The 19,878-nt window shown below is 39.6% G+C and overlaps 1 protein-coding gene across 4 annotated transcripts in view; it reads left to right on the top strand.

The window, feature by feature from the left end:
- The window catches only part of LOC149143195 (uncharacterized), a 427,005-nt gene that overhangs the window by 205,304 nt on the left and 201,823 nt on the right, over positions 1-19,878 (top strand). For all 4 annotated transcript variants that reach the window (XM_089448074.1, XM_089448072.1, XM_089448073.1 and 1 more), the window contains one exon: positions 18,513-18,629. In XM_089448074.1, the coding sequence (XP_089304200.1) occupies positions 18,513-18,629 (117 nt within the window). The remainder of the gene's footprint in view (positions 1-18,512; positions 18,630-19,878) is intronic.

Consider the following 19,878-nt stretch of genomic DNA (forward strand, 5'->3'; position numbering starts at 1 on the left):
TTCCTTCCACAGAAAATTTCATGAAAAGTTCTTGAAAATTAAAAGCTATTGTACCCAAGGATTGTAGCCATTGGACTCCTAGTACAACATCAGCACCTCCCATTGGAATGGAAAGCATTGGGCTAGTCAATACATATTCTCCCATGGATAGCTTGATATTATGGCACTTTCCAGAACAATTTATTGTTCCTCCATTTGCAATCATCACTTGACACTCTGGTGCTGGATATAGGAAGCAATTCAATTCTTTTGCTACCCTACAATGAATAAAATTGTGGGTGCTTCCTGAATCAATCAACACTATTACCTTTTTCTTCTTGATTTGTCCTTCTATCTTGATGGTTTGAGGAGTGGTAATTCCCGCCAATGCATTACAAGATATGGTCGGATTTATTTGTTCTTCATCTAGGCTTTGTTCCTGGAATATATCCTCTTCTTTTGACCTTTCTTGCTCCTTTTCTTCTTCCTCTTCACAATCTATGTAGAATAATTTCTTCTCAGCACACTTATGACCTTTGTGTATTTGCTATCACAATTGTAACAAAGCCCTTTTGCTCTTTTTTCTTCCAATTGTTGTGGTGTCAACCTTGTAGGTTGTGGAAGACTATGGGCAACAACACTTCCGTCTTTATAGTTGTGAATGGTATGCTTCCTAGTTGCCATAATTTTGCTTTCCATTTTTCTTGCTAACCTGAATGCCTTCTCTAATGAATCAGGTTCCCAAAGGCGCACATCATGTTGGATATTATCCTTTAAAGACCCTATGAACACATCAATCCTATGCTCCTCTGGAATATCTTTTACCCTTATGTTCAATTTTTGGAACTCCTCAATGTGCTCCATTATTGAACCCTTTTGTTTGAGACTTATCAATTGGCTAAAAAAAGTGTTGCTTTTTGTATCCTCATAATGTGCTATCAATTCTTCCGTAAAAATTGCCCAAGTGATAAATTGTTTACGAGAACAAAGCCATTGATACCATACAAACTGATTTGGTTCCAAATATAAAGTTGCCATACGTACCTTTTGTGTGTTTTGCACATTATTGAGATCGAAGAATTGCTCCATCTGTAATATCCATGTGGCGGGATCCTTGCCATCAAACTTCCTCATATCGATTTTTGGAACATGGTGAGTCTTCGATCCAACATTAGAGTCTATGGAATCATGATTAACATTTCTTTTGTTCTCATCATGAGTTTCCTTTACTACCTTTTCACCATTAGTGACCCTTTCTTGTAGCAACTTTTTCAATTCTTCCATCGAATCCTCCATCTTAGCTTCCATGCCCTTTATCTTAGATTCCACGCCATTTATCTTAGATTCCACGCCACTTATCTTAGCTTCTGTTAGCTTTTGTGAGCGTGACATTTGTTGCACTTGTTCTTGTAATTTTGATATATCATGTAGCATTTCTTCCTCTTCTTCATGAGTCATGCTAGAGCTTTCAGGTTCCTTACTAGGTGTTTGCATTTTCTTTCCTCGGGGCATCAGTTACCGATAATAATGCTTTACTATGCCCTTTGAATTCCTTCAAACCAAGCTTATCCAAAAATTAAAAAAAAAACTACACACCTTTTTTTACTTTGTAGAAGCCTGATATTGAATCTGATGTATCTCTGTAATTTCGAATCATCCAGTTCTGAAATTGTGACCTGTAGTAGCCTTCTATGTCCTCTTTCCAATGCCACAAGTCTGATCCAAATTGGATTCTCCAAGAAAGAGTTATGCACAATCTCCCACAGTGACCTGATTATAGACTAGTTCAGTAGAGCGAACTTGTATGAAGTGCCACGTGTCACTGTTTCAACTTTTGACTCTGAAAAATATATAAAAGAAACTACAGTCCGTCCTCTTTCTGTACCTTCTTACGAAATTTCAATCCGATGCTCAGAAAGAAAGTTATGACGATTTTCCCCAGGTCACCTGTTTTGAATGTAATTCAGGAGTCTGCAAAAAGACCAACTTCCTCAGATCATATCTCCGAAAATATCGCGCGAAAAGCTCTGAAATTCGGACCCAAGGTTCAGCGCGATTTCTTCTCAAATGGGTTTTTTTTCCGACTTCTGAAACGTCACAGAAAAAAAGTTATAGCGAAAATGCCACGATGACCTGTTTGGAGCAGCGAAACCCTAGAATCCAAAGCTCTGATACCAAATGTTATGAAACCAGCTCACAAAAAGATAGAAAAGAGAGATCCACGCCTTAGAATTCAGCCTCTTCGAGGGAGCAACCTCCTTTACATTACATAAATGAACAATTCTTGGATGATACAAATGACAAAACCTCCTTTCTATATATAGGAGTCTAAGGAGTCACAATATAATCCAGCCGACCTAACAATAATAATATAAAGCCACAAAAATAACAATAGAGGGATTCTATGGGGCACAGAAATAACAATATGGGGGTAATAGGGGCACAACAATATAAATAAGGGGTATAACTACAATAGTAATGGGGTAATCACTAGTATTATAGGGACCCAACATGCTCCTATCATAATTTGCTGATTGTGTTCCAAATAACCCTTCTTCTAACCTATATGCCCCCAACTGACATCTGACCAAACCTGCAATTGTTGGATCTGGATTTAGCTTCTCACTAGCCTGGATAAGTCCATTCATGACTTCTTCATCCCTATGCCTTGAGAACTCAAATAATCTAGGGTCCAAATAGCACGCTGCTGCATGTAATGGACTATGCATTATCTTCCATTTTTGATCAATTACCTCCCATATCTCCTGGTAATCAGCTTCCACATTATTAAAAACACTTGCAAAGGCCTCTTTGAACCGATCAATGCTTTCATAAACAAAACCCATACAAGGTTTGTCACCATCAACCATGCGGAGCACATTAACATTTGGGCCACATATTTTGAAAACCTTGTTTGCATTTTCCCAAAAGCGATTATTGAACACTATTGTTCAACATTTTTCCCCTTAGTTTCTTTTGAAAGGGGAGATCTCTCCCACATAGTATTGCAGAAAACAACTATTAGGCTTGCTTTTTTCTCAGCAACTCCTTTTAGAGTAATATAAAAAGTGGCAAACCTTGTATCACAAGGCCTCGACAACTCTTTTGATGCATTTTTCTTATATATGCTTAAAGTGAAATGATCGTTGATGATGAAGTTCACAATTGTTTTGGCTCTTCGGATTGTCTTATTGACCCAAGGAAATTTGGCTAAATCTTGCAACATTAAATCCAAGCAGTGAGCTGCACAAGGCATCCAATAAATGTGATTATACTTTTCCATAATCATCTCCCCTGCACCAACACAATTTGATGCATTATCTGTAATAACATGGACCACATTTTTCTCCTCAACCTCTTGAATTGCTGCATCCAAAATTCCAAAAATAAATTTTTATGTCTTTACTCGATCCATTGCTTTAACTTACTTCAATAAAAGTACCCCTTGAGGACTATAAACAAGCACATTGATCGATGGGCGATGACACAAATATGACCAACCGTCACTCAAAATTGTGCATCTTGTATGCTTCCAAGTCTCTTTAATCTGTATGAACTTTTCTGTCACTCTGGCTCTTGTTTTCTTTAGCATAGTGGTCCTTAAGCTTCAGATCCGGGAGAAACATAGCCCTTCCCAAAATCAATGGCCTTTTTAAAGACATTTTTAAAATATGGACTCTTGGCCACATTAAAGGGAATTGCACATACATAAAAGAATTATTCAACAACATTATCAACTTCTTGTCTCTCCACAGGTTTCCAAAATTGATTTAATGTTTTGGTTCCACCTGTTTTTACTGGAGTAGAACTTGATCCACAAATGGTTGAGATTGAGTTAATGGTGTTTGAGGAAGACATGGCAATCTCCCTCTCTTTTCGATGCCTCTTATTTTCCATTTTTTCCTTTTCCATATTTGAAGTGAAATAGTCTTTCTACACTGCGGTTTTTTGTTCATCTGAGATGTTAGTGCAACTTTCAACACCACCTCCACTTCCATTCCTAATACTAAGAAGGTGAACCACTGCTCTAGTTAAAGAGGTAGTGAATTGATGTCCACACAGCTGACACAATATTTTTACCCTCTTTTTTGACAAAATTCAATTCTATAGGAGTTGATTTTGGGGGTGTCGTTGAAATTTGGAGGTTCTGATTGGTGAAGTGAAGCCTGAAATTTCTGTAGTTTATTTTTTTTTTTAATTTACCTTTGAATTAGTTTTAATTTTTTTTGCAGAATTTTTTAGACTGTAAATTGTAATTCAGGTTTCGTTTTAATATATTGTGACTGTCAGGCATTAGCCTTAGTAGATCCAGAGTCCAGACTATTTAAATTTTAAACAGTATGGATTTGCTAGGGCTGATGCCTGATAGTCTAGACACAGTAAAACAATATATTAAAGAAAAAACTAAATTTTAACTACTACTTTAGATATATTAACTAATTTAAAAAAAATATTAGTAGAAAAAATGCAGTTTGGCTACTTGGAACTGGACGCTGGAAGTTGGAACAGGACTGAGCACGCTGAGGCCGAGGGAGGAGTTCTCGTGGGCTATGGTTGTGCGTTGTGGGCTGTGGCTGCCTGCTGGACCTGTGGGTTGTGGCTGTGCCCACTGCAGTTTGCTTGTGAGCGACGAGCGTGAGCGTTGAGGGTTGACTGTTGAAGGCAACAACGAGCAGGAGCGACGAGCTGAACATAATCAGGACGAGCGAGGAGTAGGAGGGTCGACGCCGAGCACTGAGCAAGAGGGTCAAGCTGTAGCTTGTCACCGGTCGAGCCTGTCACCTGTCAGTGTGTCACCGGTCGAGTTGCCGAGTGAGGGACTGAGGTAGTGAGGGTCGAGTAGGTGAGTAGTGAGGGTTGAGGAGTGAGGGTCGAGCAGTGAGGGTCAAGTTGTGTCGGCCAAGTGTTGAGTAGTATGTCAAAAAGTTAAAACCTCAGGCGAGTTTACCTCATTTTCTTTACCCACCGAAAAAACTAAGCACCCGAACCTAAATGTTTTTTTAACGAATTTAATTTTTTTTAACCGAATTTTATCGATTTTTTACTGATTTTAATTTTGTTTTGTTTGAATTCAGCATTATGTTCGGGTTCGAATTTGGCATTATGTTTGAGTTCGAATTCGACATTATGTTCAACGTACACAATCGAACTTGTTCGAAATCGTTTGAGGTTCGATGAATTTCGAATCCCAAGGATAAAATTCAGCGAACCCAGTGACTTAACCTACTCCTGTGACCTAGCTGCCTCCAACCTCGGAAGTCGATCTTGACCATGCCAGGAAAAGGAACATGATAGGAGGTGGTTGAAGTCACCTTTAGGTGGGTGCCTAAAAACACTTCTGGGTGGTAGGGTGGTGCTTGGGCAAGTTGGTGCTTGCTAGGGTGTGGGCACATCCATTCAGTTGATTGCTAATAAACCCTTAAGGCATTGGGGTGCCCTTCCAGTGGGTGCTGGAGAAGAATGCTTTTCTAGAGTTCTAGGGAGATGTTGCTTTCTTTTTAGTTGGGGCTGAAGTTTTAAAGAACTTATTATAAAAGCGTTCATTGGTTTTTGACCCAAATGGGGTTTTCCACCTAAAAATTCTTGTGTTCTTTATTTACTGCTTATTTATTGTTTTGAATAATGCTGAAAATATAACTAATGCTCTGAAAAGATTAATTAAATACTAATTGATAAGAAACACTGATTCACCCCTGTTCCAAGTATTCCAACAATTGGTATCAGAGCAGGTCCTTGTGAAATTAGCCTAATCGCTGAAGGGAGATCATGGAGTACACCGAGAATGGAGTTCCTTTGTTTGATGGACAAAATTATGCACTATGGAATGGAAGAATGCAGGTATACTTCCTTCCACAAGGATATGATATTTGGGAATCAGTTGAACAAGGCTATGATGCAAAAGCATTTCCTCCAACAGATGAAAAGGGAAGGAAACTTGCTGAGTATGATGCTTAAGCCAGGAATGCCATTACGAGTGGAATCACTCAATTTGTCTATGTTAGTACATTGTGCTGTAAAACAACTAAGGAACTTTGGGGCAAGGTTCAAAACACATATGAAGGAGACTCAAAAGTCGAAGAAGCAAAACGTCAAATTAACAAAGCTCAATTTGAACAACTAAAGATGAAGGAAGACGAGAACATTGCAACTTTCTTTCAATTTGTGGATGAAGTAACAAATGTCTTGAAAGGATTGGGAGAACCAATTGATAATAAGACTGTTGAACGGAAAGTCTTAAGATCTCTTCCAACAAGATTTAATCCTAAAGTTTCTGCCTTAGAAGATAGATCCAACTTGAATAACCTTAGCATGGATGAGCTACATGGGATTCTTACAACTTATGAAATGAGGATTGAAGAGGCAGATGGTCCATCTAATCGAGAAGCAACATTCGCAGTATCCAAGAAGACCGAGAAAAACAAACATGAATCAAGACCAGGCTCCGGTTGTTGCGAAGAAGAAGAAGAATACTTAGATGAAGAAATGGCAAACTTTACAAGGAGGATGAAGAAAGGAACATGTAAGTTCAAAGGCAAACTTCTTTTTATGTGTTTTGATTGTGGTGAGATAGGTTACTTTGTAGCTAAATGTCCTCATAAAGGGAAGAATTGTGAAAGAAGATTCAACAAGCAAGATAAGAAGTAAAGCTTTAAGAAAAGCTTCTTCTCTAAAGAAGACAACTCCTCATTTGAAGAAGGCAGTGACAATGACAAAGATAATAACCCAGGAAGTGTATTATTCATGGCTAAGGACAATAGGGAAGAATCTTATGAAGAAGAAGAAGAAGAAGAAGAAGAAGATGGAATAGATAATATGACTAAAATCAAATTTCAAAACGAGATCATCAAAGTTATAAACAATCTTAAAGCTGAAAAAGCAAATGTCAAATTTCTCGAAGCCAAATTAAAGATAACAAAAGAACATGCCGAAAGTCTCAATAAGAAGAATGAACCATCAAAGGAAACTATTGTCAGTATTAAAGTACAGTTAGAATAAGCTAGAAAAATTGAAGATTCTCTCAAAAGAGAACTTGAAGAAAGCAACAAGAGAAGCTTTTGAACCAGAGATAGTCTATGTATGAAAGGATGCAGAAAAAAGGAGGAATGTTCACCAAGATATTGCAACTAGCTCCAGAGTATTAGATGAGCTCATCAGCAACCAAAGGCCACATAGTGACAGGACATGATTGGGCTACAAGGAAACATTTGCAAAAATCTCAACCTCTTCCACAACAGAAAAGGAAGGTGGACAAAAAACTTATGCAACAATGACTAGAAGATCTATTGAGAACGAAGGAGGTTTCCCAGATGAATAAAAGATTCAAGATCAACAAGAAGAATCATGGAGAATATTTTCATGAAGAACGCTCCAGCCTCTCAGGTATCAAAATGTCTTTCTTGGTATTTGTTTTTAATGTGGAAAATTTGGACATAAAGTTGTCAATTGTCAAACCTATGGTAGAAACAGAAGCAACTTTGGGAGGTCTTTTAGGAATGATTATCCCATAAACTTGCAGAATGAATACAAGAAAAACTACAACAGGTTTGGTTAGTTAAGTAATGAAGTGGAATGCCATAGATGCAACAACTTTGGACATTTGGCTAAAGATTGCAGGTTAACCATTCCTTCAAGAGAATCACAGCGGAATCAAAATGTTCTCTTGCTCTAAAAGTTCAAAGCAAGAATAATGTTTGGTACGTTGATAGTGGTTTCTCAACACACATGACAGGAGACAGGAATAAGTTTATATATTTGAAAGAAGGAAAAGATGGAACAATATCTTTTGGAAATGACGAATCTGCAAATGTTATAGGAACAAACGCTGACAAGCTTGGAAGCAAGGATGCTATAACAAAGGATGTGTTTCTTATTGAAAATATGAATCACAGTTTGTTGAGCGTAAGTCAAATATGTGATCAAGGACATATGGTGTTGTTTGACTCAAAGAAATGTGAAATAAGAAAAAAGAAATCTGGCCAAGTGGTGGCTACTGCAACTAGAACTCCAAACGACATATATACATTGGATGAGGTTGTTAAGGGTTGTTTCTTGGCGAAAGAAGACGAGAGTTGGCTCTGGCATAGACGGATGGGACATATAAACTTTGATAATCTGTTAGAAACAACAAAAAGGAAACTGTGAAAGAAATGCCGTTGATTTCGAAACCAATAAGCGCTATATGTGAACACTGCAGGCGTGGAAAACAAACAAGAGTTGAATTCAAAACGAAAGAACATTCCACACCAAAACCATTGGAATTGATACATATTGATCTATGTGGACCAATGAAGACTAAAGGACTGGCCGGTGAATTGTATTTCATGTTAATGATTGATGACTATACCAGGATGACAACAAGTAGCTTTTTGAAGAAAAAGTTTGAGGCACTTGAATGTTTCAAAATCTTCAAGGAAGTGGTAGAAAATGAAATTGAATTAAAAATCAAATGTTTGTGATTAGATAATGATAGAGAATTCACATCCAAAGCGTTTCAACGTTTCTGTGAAGAGCATGGAATAAAAAGGTAGTTCTCAACTAGCAGGACACCACAAGAAAATGGAGTTGTTGAAAGGAAGAATAGAACTGTACAAGAAATGGATAGAACAACGCTGAATGATTCAAAATTAGATAACAAATTTTGGTTTCAAGCCATTGGTACGACATTGTATATTTTGAATAGAGGTTTGCTTAGAAGCAATTGTGATATGACTCCATATGCACTATGGAGAGGAAGACCAACAAATGTCAAACATTTCAGGGTATTTGGAAGCAAATGCTACATCAAAAGGGAAGACCAGAAAACGAGATAATTTGATTCTTGAGTAGATGAGGGCATCTTTGTTGGCTATTCACGAAAAAGGAAATCTTATAGATGTTAGAATCAGTGGCTCAATCGAATAGTTGAAAGCATCAATATAACATTTAATGAAGATTGTGGCCTAAAGATTGAACAAGAAAGCTCTTCTTCAAGCACATCTGAGACACGAGAGACTAAATTAGAAAAGGTCAAAAAGGAAGTCCCGAAGCAAGCACAATTGAACATGGAAACAACTACCATCCAGGAAGAGACAAGAGATGAACAACAAGCACCCTTGAAGACCCCTAAATAATGGTATCAAAAGAATCATCCTTCAAATCAGGTCATTGGGGATCTCAATGAAGGCGTAGGAACTAGAAGAAACTCATAGGTTCGTGCACCACAACAGACCCATCTTGCTTTGTTAACCATATTTGAGCCGAACTACTTTGAAGAAGCTAGTCAAGATGAACATTGGGTAGCTGCTATGAATGAAGGGTTGGATCAAATTGAGATGAATGATACTTGGGAATTGGTTCCACGACGGAAGGATAAAAATGTCATTGGCACAAAATGGGTTTCCAGGAACAAGCTGAATGATGATGGACAAGTTACCAGGAACAAAGCAAGGCTGGTCTGCAAAGGATATGCACAGGTTGAAGGAATCAATTTCGAAGAGACATTTGCTCTTGTTGCTAGAATCGAAGCTATCAGGATGTTTTTAGCTTTAGCGTGTTCGAGGAAGATCAAAGTATATCAAATGGATGTGAAATCAACCTTTCTAAATGGAGAATTATAAGAAGAGATATACATAGAACAACCTGAAGGATTTTTGCTAACAGACAAGAAAGATTATGTTTTCAGGTTAAAAAAGGCATTGTATGGTCTCAAACAATCTCCTAGGGCTTGGTATGCAGGCGTCTTGACAAGTACTTGCAAAAATGAGGATTCAAGAGAGGCAGTGTTGACAACAACCTTTATGTAAGGGTTGGACATGATAGCCTGACAATTATTAAAATATATGTGGATGATATAATCTTTGGAAGTGATAATGACATGTTAAGCAAGAAGTTTGCAACAAATATGCAAAGTGAGTTCGAGATGTCGTTACTTGGTGAGTTGACATACTTTTTGGGACTTCAGATATCTCAACAAGACAAGGGATATTTATTTGTCAAACCAAATATATCAAGGAAATGTTGAAGAGGTTTCAGATGGAAGATTGCAAGCCAGTTCTCACCCCAATGGTGACAGGTTGCAAGTTGAGCATGGATGACCCATCTAAAGATGCGAATCAGAGGATGTATAGATCTATGATTGGTAGTGTTGTATATGTAACCGCTTCCAGGGCAAATGTGATGCAAGTAGTTGGACAAGTAGCATGATTCCAAGAAGCACCAAAAGACTCCCATGTCATCGCTGTAAAAAGAATTTTTCGATATCTCAAGGAAACCTCAGAATATGGATTGTGGTATCCTAAAGGAAATGAGTTAACTATTGTAGCTTATACATATGCAAATTGGGAAGGAAGTGTTGTTGATCGTTAAGGCACTAGTGGAGTAGCTTTCTATCTAGATGGTTGTCTTGTTTCATGGTTGCGCAAGAAGCAATCTTCAATCTCTTTATCCACAGTGGAAGAAAAATACATAGCAACAATAACTTGTTGTATGCAGGTCCTTTGGATGAAACAAACCTTGCAGGATCTTCAAGTGAAGTTTGATGAGCCCATTCCAATATTTTGCGATAATACCACTGCCATCAGTATCTCCAAGAATCCCGTGATGCACCATTTTGTTAGAGAACAAGTTGCAGAGAAAAATATCAAAGTTGAGTACATTGGGACAAAAGAACAAATCGTTGACATCTTTTCCAAACCTTTACTGTGTGAGACATTTGAGTATCTTTTCCAAAAGCTTGGGATTCTCCCAAGTTCCCATTAGATTGTTATTTTATCTTTGTCAAGTAGATAGGGGGAGTAGAGGTAGGTTACAAGTCCGTAGGGGGAGTTACCCTTTTCCATTGATGTCAAAAGGGGAGAGAAAGAGTTAAGAAGGTTAGAAGCATGCTGTCAGGAGGAGTTATGATCGCTGGGGGAATACTTGTGTTTCCATCAATGCCGAAGGGGGGGATTTTTGATAGGTGGTTGTCATTGATGTCAACCCAAGAAACACTAGGAGATACCTCGATCTTTGTCGGCAAATCTGGCATGGAAATTCATGGTTTCTTGCATTGAAATCACTCTGGTTGGTTTCTCCTCAGAAAGATCTTTCTGTTGGTATGTGGCACCCCATGTAGTTCCTTACCTGTTGAGAGATATTTACATTTGAAGTCAGAGACCCCCATGTTGAGAAATGTAGGTCATAGCAATTAAGTGATTTGTCTTCTACTAGTAACTGCTTGTGAGAACTTTTTACTTCTTAGATTAGGATCTTCTTTTACTTAGATTATTAGTGTTCTTCTTCATCAAACAGTTACCAATGCATAAACCATAAAGAGACAAGAGACACAGAATGTAGGCTATCAGCCAAGGCCAAAACCTCTTTCACTTGAGAGGAAAACCCAAACAAATTCTTCTGCTTGTAGAGACCTCAATTGACGAATACCAAGACCAAGATCCTTGACCTAGATGCCACTCCAAGACCAAGTTACAAACCTTCCTTGATGGGATCCTTCTTGCTTGAGTCAACAATAGTCAAGCCTCTGCTTTTCCCTTCTTCTCGGCTACCCTTTAGAATTCGGTTTCCTCTTTTTTGCTTCAGACCTGTACCTTTCTTTGGCCTCCTTGGGAACCTTAGATGCAACACATGTGAGATAAATATAATGATTCAACCCCTTAATCTCCTTCACTTGGTCTGAATGGTCTTCTCTTCCAACTTGGCTTCTTGAGTTCAACTTCTATCACAACAAAACAAACTTCGGCCTTTTCTACAATAATTACGGTCCTCTCCTTCACATGTGTGAGAGGAGATCAGCCCTAAAACAGTCCCAAAACAGATCTGATGACCTCGCTGCTCCTTTTCTTCACTTCGTTGGTTTTAGGGCTCCTTGACCTTCGTATACTGGCCATGAGAGGATTACATATCACAATTTTTGAGGGTCTCAGTGATGGTGCCAAACTTGTTCGATGCTTAGAGAGTGTAGACATTTATAGAGGGGTTACTTAAGCCATTGAGTGGACTGGTGAAGTGTCACAGATCCATTACCTTGCAGGAGGCTGTGACTTGTGCCAAGGATTACAGGGGGCAATCCCCAAGACTAGAGCACCCATTCCATCATGGACTCCCTACCCACAAAAGGGGATTGACATTAGGCCCCCACCACCACCAGCAACCCAGGGGTGTGGGCTGTTAAATGAGGAGACCAGGAGAGACCTCTAGAGGAGGAAACTATGTTTTACTTGTCAGGAGCCATGGGCACGAGGACACCGGTGCACAGCGGGCAAGACGCACTACATCGAGGTCTTCTTGGATAGTGACCAGGAGGATGATGTGGAGTTGGAGATTGGCGGGGGAGACAACGAGGGTTAGGCAGAGAGGGGACCACCACCACCACGCCCCCCACCCGGGGGAGTACTTTGCACACCATCTAGGGGAGTCCTCGCTTCTTTGCGTGGAATTCCCAAATTTATGACCTTGAGGATCCGAGGCACAGTGTAGGGACCGCGTGTCTTAGTTTTGGTAGACAGTGGGGCTGCCCACAATTTCATTGATGCCCAAAAGGTTTAGAGGCGGGGTTGCACTACTGAGGAGTTCGAGGGTTTCTCAATTTTGGTGCTAGGGGACATGACTATGTTAGTATGTAGTGCAACCGATATGTCCCCGCTTTGACAGTGACCATGGGGAACTACTCGGTGACAGATCATTTCTTTGTTGTGGATGTGCCAAACACCAACGTGGTAATGGGTGTTCAGTGGCTCTTCTCCCTTGGCCGTGTCACCATTGATTGGAGGAAGTTGGAGATGGAGTTCACAGGGCCAGATGGCAAGTTGGTGGTTCTTCGAGGCATGCATTCATATCCTCCACAAACAATTTCAACGCACATGATGAGCATTTGACTTGAGGCATGGGGACATAGTATGGGCAATGGAGCTGAAGATTTCAAAGGTTGGGGGACAACCCAAGCCACCACACTCAGACATACAGGCCATCTTGGACAGGTACCTGGTGGTGTTTGGGGACATACCACTAGGTTAGCCACTTGATAGTGGATTTGAACACATGATTGAGCTGGAGACTAGGGTGCAGGCAATTATCACCACTCCTTACAGGCAACCTAAGGCCTACAAGGACGAGATTGAGTGTGCCATTAAGGAGTTGCTAGTGTTGGGGCACTTTAGGCCGAGCTCTAGCCCCTTTGCTTCATCAATCGTTCTGGTGAAGAAGAAGGATGGGACTTTGTGCTTGTGCGTTGATTATAGGGTGTTCAACAAGAAGACTTTGAAGAACTGCAACCACATTCCACGCATTGATGAGTTGATGGATGAGCTTAGAGGAGCCAAGTACTTCTCTAAGATAGATTTGTGCTCGGGGTACCACCAGATTAGGGTGAGGGATCAGGACATCCCCAAGATGGCTTTCAGGTGCCACTATGGGCATTTTGAGTTTTTGGTCATGCCCTTTGGGCTGACCAACGCACTTGCCACTTTTCAGTCATGCATGAATCATGTATTTTGTGGGTAGTTGTGGAATTTTGTATTGGTGTTGTTTGATGATATTTTAATTTACAGCCCGACGTGGGAGAAGCATTTGCAACACCTGGAGATGGTGTTGCCCATCTTAGAGGAGCAACCGTTTTGCGCCAAGTTGTCCAAGTGTGAGTTTGGGTTGACAAAGATGTTCTACTTGGGGCACATCATTGGTGCAGATGGAGTGAGGATGCACAAGTAGAAGATCAGGGCCATCTGGGATTGGCTAGAGCCCTGGAATGTGACCGAGTTGAGGGGATTTATAGGCATATGCACCTATTATAGGAAGTTCGTAAAGGGATTCTCACACCTAGCAACTCCCCTCACAAATCTGACGAAGAAGGGGGCTTTCTCATATGGATACACAGAGCGCAGTCGACATTTGATCGCCTCAAGGAGGTGATGAGTAGTTGCCTAGTTTTGGCATTCCCGGATTTCACTCAGCCATTCACATTGGAGACGATGCATCATGTGAGGGGGTTGGTGTAGTTTTATCTCAGGAGGGACAGGGTGTTCAAACTATTGGAGGAGAAACAATTATATGCAAAAAGTTCCAAATGTTTCTTTGGAGTACAAGAGGTGGAATATTTGGGTACTTAGTTAGCTCATAGCTCATCTTATCATCCTCAATCTGATGGGCAAACTGAGATAGTGAACAAATGTTTGGAAGGATATCTTCATTGCTTTGTATCTGATAAACAGACACAATGGGTCAAGTGGTTGCCTCTGGTTGAATGGTGGTATAACACTTCCTTCCATACTGCAGCAAAAATGACCCCATTTATGGCACTTTATGGATATCATCCACCGTCCATCACATCATCTTTAAAAGAAAATTCTAAGGTTCAAGCAATGGAAGATCACATCGAGCATCAACAACAAGTTCTCAAAATCTTAAAGGATAACCTCACTTTGGCGCAGAATAGAATGAAACAACATGCAGATCAACATCACAGCGAAAGAAGTTTTGATGTAGGTGACTGGGTATTTCTACGACTACAACCATACAAACAAATGTCCCTCAAGCAAGCTAAGAAGGATAATAAATTATCACCAAAGTATTATGGTTCGTACAAGGTGTTACAAAAGATTGGTACTATGGCATACAAATTGGAGCTTCCTGCATCTTCTTGAGTGCACCCAGTTTTCCATGTTTCATGCTTAAAGAAGGTTATAGGTGAGAAGATCCTAGTTCAAACAATATTGCCAGAACTTGATGAGGAAGGAAAAATCATATTGGAACCGGAAGTAGTCACAAAAACAAGAAATCGATAGCTACGAAATCGATCAATTTTAGAGTATCTCATCAAGTGGAAGAACTTACCCGCTGAAGATTCCACATGGGAGGATGAAAATTCTATACAGAATCATCCAGAACTACTCAAGCGTTGAGGTCAATACTTTTTGAAGGAGAGGGGCATGTTAGGTCCCTATACTACTAGTGTAACCCCTTATTGTTATTATTTCAACCCCCTTATTGTATTATTGTGCCCATGTAGTCCCCATGTTGTTATTATTATGCCCCATAGAAGCCCACTATTGTTATTGTTGTGCCCCTACAATATTATTGTTATGTAGGCTCGGATTGTATTGGGACCCCTTAGACTCCTATATATAAAAAGGAGGTCTTGTCATTTGTATCATCCAATAATAGCTCATTTTGTGTAATGTAAAGGAGGTTGCCCCCTTGAAGACGCTGATTTCCCTCGAAGACGCTGATTTCTAAGTCGTTGTTTTATCTTTTCTATCTTTTTGTGAGTTGGTTTCATAACCCTACAACCACATTTCTATGGGCTGTACAGGGCGAATAGGAGAGTTGGGGAGGTGGCCTATGAGTTGGAGCTTCCACTAGGGAGCAAGATTCACAACGTCTTTCATGTCTCATGCCTCAAGAAGGTGTTGGGGCAGTAGGTATCAGTAGCTACAAAGTTGCCTACACTTGATGATGAGGGGCATTTGGTTCTGGAACCAAAAGCCATTTTGGAGACTAGGGAGAGGAAGTTGAGGAGCAAAACTATCAGGGAGTACTTAGTACACTGGAGGAGCTTGCCGGATGAGGATGCCACTTGGGAAGGTGAGCACATACTTGAGCATCCAATGCTGAAGTTGCTTGGGGACAAACAACATTTGGGAGGGGAGGGCTGTAATGTCTCTTCCTAATATAATGTCTTAAGTTTATTTCCATAATTTTGGCATTTTTGGTGACCATGGGACCCACGAATTTTTGAGAATGACTTGGGAGGAAAGGGAGGCCAAAATGTTTTGCTAGTGGAGCATGAGGGCCACATGCATGGGGAAAAAGCACTTGCCAAGGAAGGAATTTGAATAGCCAAGGAAAGAGTGTTGAAGAGCTTGTTGGAGGGACCCACGTGGGAAAAAGGAACTCACAAATTATAAATAGGAGAAGCTTAGCTACATTTGGGGTCTTTTGTTAATCGAACTTTCTATTGTTGCTCGAGTTGCTTAGCCGGGTCACATCGCTGTTCAACATTGAGTTTTCCAAGCGAAGAGCTAACCCTTTCTTTAGGGGACTTTGAGTGCCACCCTAGGGAGGTTAGATCATAACAATTTGGAGAGGAGTTTGGAGGGATTCAGAGCTAAACACACAGTCACTCACTCAGCTAGTGCGTATTCCAGGAGGATGCTAGAGGGGATAACACTTGGCTCATTTTAGTGGTCTTCCGGGTAGTTTTTGTCGTGAGAAGTTTGGAATAGGAGCTTCAGGGAGAGATCGACCTAATTGAGGAATTTTGGGGCTTGCTAATTGAAGGCAACACGAATTGGTGCATCCAGGGCCAACACATAAGCTATTTCTGGGCACACGTGGGAGTTTGTGGGAAGAGTTTTGGAGTTGGGTTTTGCCAGGAGAGATAAGGAGAACTTTAGGGTAGTGAGACTCAACATTTTGGGAGTGATCAGAGGGCTTTTTCAGGGAGTTTGCAGGCAGGCCATATTTCCTAGCTGTTGGAGGAGGACGTGGTAATTGGGGCCGAATTTCGGGGATCATAACCAGACCAAACCCTCTGTGGGTTTTGGTGGGTTATTTGTGACGAGCTTGGGGTTAATTTTATAGAATTTTTTGAGTACTGGAAGTGGGGTTTCCAGTAGTATCTTTCCAACAGACAACGCAATTTTCAGGGGCAGTGCAGGGCATCATTGGAGCAGATTTTTCTCTCATCTGGGCTTTCTATTTTATTACTTGGGTCTTGTCAAGCTCGCTGTTGAGGCAAGCCCAGGTGCACTCCTTCCACACTATTGTACTATTGTTCCAATTACTTCATAAAATGGCTCAGTTGGTTGGCATTTCTGGAGTTTTTATGGGTGTTCACTGAATTTTCTAAAATTTTGTGTTGCATGTATTGTTTTGCTTTGCATATCACTGTTTTTCCTAATTAGGAACATTGCAACTTAGGAGATTAGGGTTAGGGATTTGGCTTAGTGAAGATTTTAAAGAGAAGTCTAAGGGAGCTGTGAAGACACAAGACAAGAGACAACTACCGCATTTTGAGAAAGCGATTTTCTTAGAGAGGGAGAGAGCGATTTTTTCTAGAGTGAGAGGGTCATTTAGACTGAGGAGAAAGAGGAAGAGTGCAGGGTAATTCGGGAGTATTTCCAAGAGTCTGAGATTTGGAGATCGAGAGAGGCCGAATTGCTGAAGCGTGAAGGAGGCTGAGAATTTATGATGCCGATTTATCCAGGGCTGAGTTGCTTGTGAGAGGTTGGCCGTATTCTCGAGGCTGAATTTCTTCAAGGGCTGAATTATTCCCAATGGGGCCGAGTTACAGGTTCTAGTCAATGTATTTTTCTGTATATTTTTTCTATGGGTCAAAACCCAGATTTTCCTGATATTATTAAATGAAGAATTGTTATGGGTGGACATTTGCTGTTTTGATGTGATTGATCTTTCTGTTTCTAATTTTGCACTGCATATTAATTTATGGAAGTTAAAATACCAGTGATATAATTTTTCAGAACTTAAAAAATTATATGGGTAATAAAATAATTTTCTGGGAATAAATAATTGTTGAGAGAAAATAAATTTGGGCTGGTATTAGAAATTTAACAAGAGGAGACAGACTCAATGGATGAGAAATTGGCATGGGGGGGAAGTATCTTGCTGAGATGAGTATTGTGGGCCTCCTAGTTTGTGTCCTTGAAGAAAATGGTGATTTGGGGAGAGTTAGCTAAAAGAGAAAAGGATAGGAGGGAATGGTTCATTGTAAGTATTTGGGTAATGAAGAGATGGCAGATATATTAAAGCATATCCTAGTTAGCTAAGACGTAGTCTACCACACTAGCTTCCCTACCACAATTAAAACAAAGGATATTGGTGGAGTCAGCAAACTAGGGGATGCCATCTAGAACCAAGAAATCATGGGATTTGCTAAGGTGTGGGATGTGTCTGCCGTATGCTGAGAGGGGTTGTAGGGCATCATTTGAGATCACTTGGAGGCAAAGGAATTTATAGTTCATGGAAATTAAAAACTTCACGTTAATGAAAATATTTGCAAGGAAAATAACATCCAAAATTTTCATAGAAAGTTGGTCAATGGGAGTGCATAGTAGACCATGTCAAAAATTTTAGTAGATTGCGAAAGTTATCCCTAGACTCTTTGAAAATATGATGTGAAAATTCTCCCATACTCCTGTTACTCATTTTGTTTGTGGATGTGCTCTGCTGCAAGTTTATGCCCTCTTATATTGCTAGAAATGTATTATTGTTAATTGCAATTTTTCAATTGCTATATGTATTGAAAATAGGCATACTTGATGGTTCAAGTCAGGCTGTTGCATAATTTTTTTCTACTTTCTTTTGAACTTCATTGAGGGCTTTTTGGTTCAACTAATAATAGTACCATTTGGTCGTTATTTTGTGTCTACGTCTTATGGTTCAGATGTATGTGTTGTCAGAATAAAATCGATTTTTCACTCGATCTACAATTGATAGAGGTTTGCTTTATGTGTAGATATAATCGAAATGCTTTGATATGTTATGAAATAAATAGAGATTCTGAAGAATGATTGATAATGGGATTGATTCATGTGTTTTAGGTTGATTTACCAAAACCTCCTATTGGTGAAGGGCTTTCTTATCAAGTTGATCGCAGAGAACTACGCCCGACCTTGTTATGGTCTATTGAATCTGGTTGGAGTGTGCCTTTGTGTGAGGTATCTATCGATTACATCAGTTTATAATCCAATGCACATGAGAATGCAAAGAGATTAGCATTTGATGTTTAATGGGATTAACTATGCTTTATTGTTATTGAATTAGATTTAGAATTAGAATTAAATTCTCTTTTTATCTTTGCTGGGAGATTTGTTATGCAATCCTTTATAGCTGTTGGTGTATGTTATATTTTTGTGTCACACTGACTTATTTTGGTTATTCATGGCCATTAATAAAATTTCAATTTCAATGTGACAGCCAAATTTTAGTTAGTGCAACGACATATACCAATGCTGAACATAGTTGTTAAAACTGTTTCATATTTTTATAGATGTTGGGAAACTATTTTGTTGAATAGAAAATAAATATTGATGTCATTTTCTTACAAAGTTATGAATTCGAAGTGAAGTCATTCACCTTAGTCAGATCTGACTTCCTTCTTTATGAGATAGCTGTAATTTCACTGAATGTTAACCTGTTTGGGTATGCATTTCTTAACATCTGTTGCAAAAGGAAGTCCATGGCAAACTTTTCCAGGACTGCATAATACATTTCAAGCAGTTATGGTGACAGGTAAGGGATGCAGAGGGACTGTTTCAGATAGTTTTCTAAGTTGCCTTTAGATGCATGAAGGTCATTCGTGAACATGACAAGCATCAATTTTACCTTGATTGCATCGGCATGGGAAATTTCAACAATAATATGGATATTAGTTTTATCATCTTAATGGTTGTGGGGATAAGACTGTATCTGCAAAAGTGAAATATCTTATAGATTAAGATGGACTTGCATCTCAGATAGAACAAAACTGAAAGTGACAAATAATGAAAGACCATAAGAAGAATAAATATGGAATGTTATTAAAAACATTGAAAATGTTATATAGCCTGAAGCTGTTATTGTTTATTTGGTTTGTATAAGGGCTGATACGTCTGTATAATATTGTCGTTTTAGTTTTAAGTGCTGAAAGAAGAAAAGTGTTTATTCCGAGACACATTCTTCCTTATATTGGTTGTTGATATTTGTAGCTTGGGAGGTATTTCAAGCCCTAGAGTTCAGGGTTTTGGAGAAATTGACACCACAAATGGACTTGTGGGCTAAGAACCCAAGCATGTGGGCTTTCCACCCAAGATTGTGGGTGTGAAACCACTAGGAGTTTTGGACATGTGTCCCTTGGAGTTTGTAGAGAACCCTAAAAGGAGCTAGGGGCTGCAAATAACAGTAAGAAAGGACATGTAGAAAGCACAT

Source organism: Pinus tabuliformis, chromosome X (assembly GCF_031772625.1).
Source record: "Pinus tabuliformis cultivar Carrire ecotype Pingquan chromosome X, CPIR1, whole genome shotgun sequence".
NCBI lineage: Eukaryota > Viridiplantae > Streptophyta > Pinopsida > Pinales > Pinaceae > Pinus > Pinus tabuliformis.